General features: G+C 31.8%; 1 protein-coding gene across 3 annotated transcripts in view; it reads left to right on the top strand.

The window, feature by feature from the left end:
• Positions 1-1,109: 1,109 nt before the first annotated feature.
• Positions 1,110-8,789, top strand: part of LOC148275287 (nose resistant to fluoxetine protein 6-like) — a 34,821-nt gene continuing 27,141 nt past the window's right edge. For 2 of the 3 annotated variants that reach the window (XM_088235895.1, XM_088235893.1), the window contains exon 1: positions 1,110-1,310. In XM_088235895.1, coding sequence (XP_088092021.1) covers positions 1,214-1,310 — 97 coding nt within the window. In that variant the 5' untranslated portion in view covers positions 1,110-1,213. The remainder of the gene's footprint in view (positions 1,311-8,789) is intronic. The other variant, XM_088235894.1, reaches the window with a different exon arrangement.

Here is an 8,789-nt window from a genome sequence, read left to right as displayed (position 1 = left end):
TTTTTGACACCTTTGAAGACAAAACAATTTTGACTATGACTTGTGTGGATTCAGGGATTTTAATATTATTTTGGTATCTAAGCGACTTTTTTATTAAATTTAGTTTAAAAATAAATAATATTTTTTGTTACACAGCGTGTAATTGTTTACTTAAACCAGGCAATGACAGTTCGTAAGTTCTCCAAATATCTAGAATTTTAAATACTATTTTCAAAAATATTTTCATTTTAAAAATGTTTAACATATTACAACAGAGGCGAAAAACATTTAAGATAAGGTAATATAGAACAATATTTTGAGTTTGTCCAAATTTTTGTAGACAAGGACTGGATTCAACTCCCTGAGGAGCTGTTAACATTAACATATTATTAACAGAGATGAAGAATATTTAAGAGGTGATTTAGAAGTCTAGGCATTTACAGGGCTTATGACCTGTCATTGGCTGGTTTAAGCTCCCACTTTGGGCAGAATGGTACACAGCGTGTAACATTCACCATTCTGCTCATATTTGAACATCTATATTCCTTCAATTCTTTTATCTTTTGATGTTTGTGAAGTTAAAGAGCTGAAACCTTTATTGATGCAGGTGAGTTTCATCTAATTAAATTATTTCACCTACATACTAGGCAACGCCTAAAAATTTTATTTTTTCAATTTTTATACTTCTAGGTGGATTTATCAACAATATTTTAAGTTAGTCCAAATTTTTGTAGATGCCTTGTCTTCTTTTTAATGGTTTTCATCTCTGTTGTAATATGTTGAGGTAATATAGAAGTCTAGGTATATACAGGGCTTATGACCTGTCATTGGCTGGTTTAAGTGGCCACTTTACACACTGTGTAACATTCACCATTCTGCCCATATTAAAAAAAAAAAAAAAAATTTGGACAAACTCAAAATATTGATAAAAAATGTTTAATTACTTATTTTTCATCTCACCTAAATCGACGGTCGGAATATCACTTTTTTATACAATGACTTGACATTCGATTTTACCGATTATTTTCCTTAAAAACATTCAGATAGAAAACAATTTGTTAACCTTTAACATATTTTTTGTAAAAACTATTTACTTATCTCTGCGTCATATTATGATGTAAAAATGATTCACTTTTCCGTTAGTTTGTAATGGAGGTACATGTGTGGGCCATATATCCATAAATAACTATTACTAGATTTATAAATAAAGCAAATTATAAGTGATAGTTTTATAATGTTATATAAAGCAGAAATATTTTATGTTTCGTTGTTGGCAATTAGTATTTATTATCTGAATGCAAAATTCCCCGAACAACAGTATGAAGAAGACGGTAAGAAAATGTTTTCAATGATTTGAATAATATGCTTATTTTATATTTTATTTCATAAGGCAACTGAACCTATTAAAATGTACAATTTGAAAATATACGTCTACATAATGATTTTATTTTGTACTAGTTCAGTATGTATATATACATCCATGTAATTTTTAAACTTTTTCAATTTTCTTTCCCAGATTGCATAATGTAAACATTATTTTGAATTTATTTCCATGCCTAGTATTCTGTTTATTCTGTTATTTTCAAGTATTTTTCATACCCTTTTTAATTTGTAGTATATCATAATTTTAATTTTTCTGCTTTTGTTAAATAATATTATAGTTTAAAATTTAAAAACGTCTCTAAAAAAAATATTATCTGTATGTCCCTAAATGAGTTTTTTTAAAAAAACTCCTTGGGAATATTGTATATAATTATGTATAATATGTTTTCAATATAATAAAAAAAAAATAAAAAAAATGCCACATGCCATACTGGGCTGGTATTATGAACGGTCTGGAAAATACTTTTACAGTGCGTATTTTAATAAAACGCTTGTTTGAGTTTTGTTACTCTCTCTCCGATGGCGCTACAGCCCATATCGAGCTATGGCCTCCTGCAACTTTCGCCTCCAACTCTGTCGGTCCTCAGCCGCCGTCTTCCAATTTGCCACCTGGAGAAACTGCGCCGCATCCTTTCTCACTGCATCCTCCCATCTCAGCCTGGGCCTTCCCACTGATCTCCCACCCGGGTGTCCCCTCATTATTCTTTGAGGAACACGTGAGTCAGGCATTTGCTGTGCATGTCCAGCCCATCGTAATCTAAGCAACGTCGTATGTGCCGAGATGATCGGGCCTGGTATAAATTGTAGTTCTACTTTATACCGAATGCGCCACAGATTATTTTCTCTCACTGGTCCGCATATTCTTCTGAGTACTTTTCGTTCAAAAGTGTCCAGTATTTCAGCCATCTTATATACAATAATTGTACGTACAATTGTTTTGTATATGGTAATTTTGTTACAGTACTGCTTTATTCATTATAAACATGTACAAATATGTATGATAGATGGCGCTGGCGCTGCTGGCGCCATATTGTGATTTCGTTATACCTATAATATTAATATGTTTACGGTCTGTTTTAAAAACGAAAAAAAAATAATACAGTTTAATCAATTCAGCCGAATTAAGTGTTTTGGGGTTGCAGTAATGTTCTAACTGAAAATCATCATGTTTGGTTCCACGCGGTCTTGTTTTTTGACGTTTAATCATCAGTGTGGCCATATATGAACCAAAAATTAGCCACACGTAAAAAATAAACTTCCCGAAATTAACCACTATGGGAAAGAGAAGATTCATAATTGCCCCTCTGAGCCTCAATTACAATGGGAAGTTAATATTTATCTTAGATTTTATGAACAAAGTAAAATTAAGTTTTCCGTATGAAAAGCAGAATATGCATACATTTTTTTCTTCCAAACATGTTCAATTATATGTTATCGACGAAGATACTTTAAATTTTCATGCAAATATACTCATTTTCGTTCACAAATGTCGTTTTTTTTTTAAAAACAGTCGAAGTAACTTCCCATTGTAATTTGGGCCCTGGGGTGATATTATTTTTATGTTTGAGTACATTTTTATTAATACACAGGCTTTCTGTTTTCGTTGTTTATATGCTTATTATATTTGATAAATGCAAATAACTTGTTTTTAACCGATGTTATCATGTTTTCATAAAAGACCCTAATAAAATAAGAAAAAAAAATCTTTTCCACTTTCAAACAAAAGTTTTCACATTAACTTCACTTTTCAAACGAAATGCCTATTCTATTTTCAAATGTCGGTAAAATTGCTACTCTTTTCAAGCTTGTAACTGAACACCGCACAGAATCCAAGACCGCCCAACAGAGGGCGCTGTCAAAAATTATAAAACAATGAACATCTGACATGGTAATGGTCACCCTAAACCTATTAAACTCAAGCCCCTCTCTCCATCCCCTCCCCCTTTTTCCAACTATTTTTCAAACAACTTATAATATTTTCATAATCTAATCAGTGCATGTTTGTACTAATCAGCTTATTGAAATGCATGTCGCGTTGGTTTTATATTTTTGTGCAACAACTATGGTGAAGGTGTACAGTGGGTTTTGCATGTTGGTTTGATTGGTGGCTTGACGAAGAGACGGGTACGTCTCGAAACCCATAGACATAGAAAAGTCGGCAACGGTTATATACAAATATTAAATAACATTTAGAATTATTTTTGTCATACATTTTCATGAATATTTACCGTACGATTGGATACTTTAAAACTTTTTTAATGTCCAATTTCTCATAGGGCAGAACATCTTCATTGTGATAATGCATTTGACAGTGAAAAATATCGTCGGTGACACTGCAAAACCGCGTAACTTTTTTTTTCAGAAAATATTTTACTGCAATTAATTCGGTATAGGGACTAAGAGCCGTTAATTTTAAATTGTAGCTATTTTTACTCTAAATAATTATACAGGTAAACGTCGTGATACGCCGGAGTTCCGTTCCGAGAGACACCGGCGTAAAATGAACAAAAATATAATAGAAGATATAAAGTTAGGCTCCGTGTCAAAATTCTAAGAACAATCTAACATGTTTGTTTAATATATATCCCATATATATTCAAAATAAATTATAAATGTTTAAATTCGTTTACCAAAAAATATATAATATACACGACACCTCGCCGTGTGTAAAGGTGAACTGTAGATAGGGGTGGCTCTGCAGCTGCTGTTAACCGGCTATCTCAGATGAGATAGATGTAGATACTAACCTCCTAAATAAAATACAAATAAATGCGGGATTGAGAACACTCAGACATCGGGAAATATTTAAACTGCCTTTGTTTTCAAATAATGCTACATACCACACACCTATGGCCCGCATGTGTCGGGAATATGATATATAAATTAATATATTATAATTCAGAATAAATTTCTTAGATATATTAATTTTAAGATGGGTTTTTCTGCTAATCAATTAAATTATAACAAAATTTTAGACTCTCTTAAATTAACTAAATTGCAAGAACGAAGAACATCGACCGATCTTACGACTTTATCTAAAATAATAAAACCAATGTTTGATACCCCTGATCTACTGAAATTGATTTCATTCTATGTACCACCTAGGTTAAGCAGAACATCTACTCTCGAACGGTAGCTCAATATAACTCACCTATTGTTAGATTACAGAATACCGGGAATGAATATGCATCACATTTTAATATATTTAGTTTATCTCTGCCTAACTTAAAAAATAAAGTGACCAATATATTTTTATCAAAAAGAGCAAATCATCTTCAGAAGATTGGGTTGGAATAGTTATAATTTGATTGATTAATGTATTTTGTTATTGTATAATTTCTTTAAAATATATATGTATTTCAAGTAATTCATAATGTGTATAGTACGAGTATATGAATATTTCATACTCGATTTATTTTTTTATTTTTTTAAGCACTCTTTATACCACATATATGTAAATGGTAGAAATGCCATATATAAATAAATAAATTAATAAATAAATATACTGCCGAAACAATAAAATTGACATTTTTCATGATACTCTTTCAGCTTTTGCGAATAATGTCGTAGGAATAAATCTTATTTAATAAGTACCCACGCACAACTTATTTTTCAATGCATTGTATCCTGTATAAAAAAATATTCAAAAATATGTATTACATCTTAATGTATAAATCTATTTTGTGTAATTCTATAATTGAAGATATATGTGCATGTAAATTTGTATCTACGAATGCTTTCAAATGGTATGTTTTCTAGTATTTATCTTTGTTAAATTACCTAATAAAATTCAAATATAATGAGATATACTAATCTTGGCTGGGTCGGCGGTGATATTCTCCAGAAAGGCAGGCGGCGGAGTCGAAGGCGGAGAGGGCGTAATTCTAATAAAACACGCTTAGTCTTGATTTATATTCTGGGGTCGAACTAGTAAGCCATAAAGAGTTTTGATGGTATTAATATTTCTGAAATCCGTCGTCCTTCTATTGATAAAACGGGGAAGTTTGAAAGATTTGTCTACAATATTGTCAATGTGTTCACGATAGGAGAGTTTACTATATAAAGTAATGCCAAGATCCCTAATTGACGAAACCATTGAAAGGGAAATATTCTAAACTAAAGGAAAGTATAAATACACATTGGCAACAAAATGATTAACAATCATGACCAATATACATCTAAATTACTGTTATTCATTCATCTCAATTCGGAATATTCAACGGCACATATCCCAATAAATTTAATACCAATTGTACTTTCCGGAACCCGTGATATTATAGATGATCCATCATTTAGTTTCCGGCAATCAATCATCCAAACTTCAGTGTGCATTAGATGTGTGGAGCTTACAATATATAACACACATACATGGGAAGGATTGAAAATGTTCAACGTAAAATTATAAAATACCCAGATTAAAAAAACAGTAAAACGCTTTGCACCTACAGCCAATCTCATAAACAAAATGGATTTTATACCCTTGAAAAAAGACACACTAGAGAGTGTTTGTTAAACCCTGTCACATCCAAAACCATGATCATCGGTATGAGCAAGAAGATAATATATTGGCATATTAAAAAAAATAATTAGTGGCGTCTCAAAACTAAAAGAAAATCAACATATTACAACAGAGAGAAGGTAATATAGAAGCCTAGGCATCTACAGGGCTTATGACCTGTCATTGGCTGGTTTAAGTGACCACTTAACACTCTGTGTAACATTCACCATTCTGCCCATATTTCATTTATTCATTCATATTTTTTCTCTTACAAACTAATAAAAATAATAAACAAATAATAAAAATAATGTGACCTCACTGGGGTTACCCGTGCCGATGACACTGAACAATATACTTTTTTTGTAATATTTTTACATTTGAGAATAAACAAAGAAGACTAACTTAATAAACAAAGATAATTAACAAAATGTTCAGACAGTTTTAAACACTACGTATTTAAACAATATGTTTTTAATTAATTTATGTACATCTATATTATTTATATTACAAAACGCACAATGAAAGAACAAAAACCTAACTTATTCACTTGTGGAGCAGTTGATTCAATATTGGTTTGGGCGAATGAGACAATCCATTTTATGTCTACCTAGCTCTACTATCCATTTGAGCATCTATATACCAATTCAATTCTTTCATCTGTTGATGTTTGTGAAGTTCAAGAGCTGAAACCTTTATTTATGCGGGTGATATTCGTGCAATTGAATTATTTCACCTACATACTAGGCAACGCCTGAAAATTTTATTTTTTCAATTTCTATACTTTTTCATATGCCTACACTAAAATGTTCTTTATCTCTGTTGTAATATGTTAACCAGCTCCCCAGGGAGTTGAATCCAGTCCTACAACAACAACAACAACAAACCATCATGCCGTTTCCCCGTAAGGGTAGGCAGAGAGGATAGAACGCCACATCACTCTATATTCGCATACATATCTCGCTTCCTCTACAATCATACATTTTCTCATGCACGCGCGCCGATTATTCCGACTTTTATCATGTCCATCTTCAAGTATTTGTTGGATTTGGTCATGCCATGTCTTTCTCGGTCTTCCTCTAATTCGGCGTCCATCAACATTCGCATGGTAAATATTTTTAACCGTTCTTTCGCTGTCCATTCGCTCTACATGTCAAAACCAGCGCAGAGCTCTTTTCTTGATTTTGTCGATAATTCTTGTCTCAGCCTTACATAATGTACGGATCTCAACATTTGTGCATGTATCGGACATAATTTTACCACACATTCGCCCGAGAGATCGCATTTCGACAGCACTCAGCCTACTTTCATCCCTGGTTTTCCAAGTCCATACTTCGCTCCCATACATCGGGACCAGAACTCCGTTGTGAACTGCTAATTTTGCCTCTTGCGGCAAATCCAGTCCTTGTCTACAAAAATTTGGACAAACTCAAAATATTGTGGATAAAAAAAAATAATTTAAAAAAAATGGATTCTTACTCCTGCAAGGGAGAAAACCAGGGTGCGGAGGGGGTAGCTAGATGTGCCACCCGCCACACGTCCCCCCCCCTACCACTCTCTCGCCATGCTCCGTAAATCCGTAAATTTATATAGATTGTCTATTACAGAAAAATACATACGAAAAATACGCATTTTTAATTATTGTAATCAAAAGAATATAGTAAATTATTAGAAGAAATATGAATATAATACATACATGAACGATATTAAGAAAAATACAAAAATAACAGTAAATACTTAGAAAATATATTTTATTGAGTTAAAAACATAATTTATGAATAGGATAACGATTAAAAATAATTCGAAAAAAAATAGCAATAAATACAAACACATCAAAATCGGAATTGTACACATATTAAAATGGGAATTATACATCTACAAAAATAATATTGTAACTCATCGGCTACCTTTTTTTTTTATGGAATTTTTTTTCTAATAAGCATTCTTCTAAGCAATTTTTTTTAATTCCCGCCAAAGTGCAAAAGCAGTTTTTTTGCACTGCTCAATTTCGAAACACCACGCGATTTCGTATTTTGGGTACGCCATGATTTTTTAATACAAAATTTCGTCACATCACAAAGTCGCCCTTGAGTAGCGCCTGCAAACGTCACTCAACAAAAACATCCTTCTTTTTATTACAATATTTTGGTAGGGGCATGAATTTCTTATAAAATAATTTCGTCACGTCACTAATTCGCCCCTGAGTAGTGCCTCCTAACGTCACCCAACAAAAACATTCTCGTTTTTATTACAGTTGTTTGGCTACGTTATGAATTTCTTATAAAATAATTTCGTCGCGTCACAAAGTCATCCCTGAGTAGCGCCTGCTAACGTCTCTCAACAAAAACATCCTAGTTTTTATTAGAATATTTCGGCGACGCCATGAATTTTTTATTTACAAAATTCGTAACATCACAAAGTCACTATTTGAAAAGCGTTTACTGACATCAATCAACAAAAATATCACAATTTTTAGTGTGCTTTTTTCGGATACGCAACAATTCTTTTAAAAATACAACGCTTCATAATTTAACCCAACCTATTTAAATAATTATGAAATCAAACCTTTTGAATAAAATAATTGAATAGGTTATAATAAGAAACAAACGATTTGATCTCATCTTTGAAACGTATTTGAAAGTGTATAAATATTTAATATTAAATTGGGTGTTAACGTTAATCAACCAATTGTAAAATGTGAAAATACTTAGTGGTTTTATTATTTGATTACTCAGCACAATTTATGGTCATTAAATTCAGTACCTTCTTGTCTATTGGAAGTTTTAACTAGTGTTGTAGTGGTCAAACTGACATTTGGAAAACAATGTGACCAATCAACCGGTCACACCTGATCACACCTAAGAACAAATTTCAAAAATATGAATTTTATTTTGCAAACAAAATTACGGTTTGAATTAAATTTGAACTGTGA

Source organism: Micrasema longulum, unplaced genomic scaffold (assembly GCF_059751315.1).
Source record: "Micrasema longulum isolate JH-2025_06_02 unplaced genomic scaffold, ASM5975131v1 h1tg001467l, whole genome shotgun sequence".
Classification (NCBI taxonomy): Eukaryota; Metazoa; Arthropoda; class Insecta; order Trichoptera; family Brachycentridae; genus Micrasema; species Micrasema longulum.
Note: the sequence above shows the minus strand (reverse complement) of the source record. Positions and strands in the feature narration are given on the sequence as shown.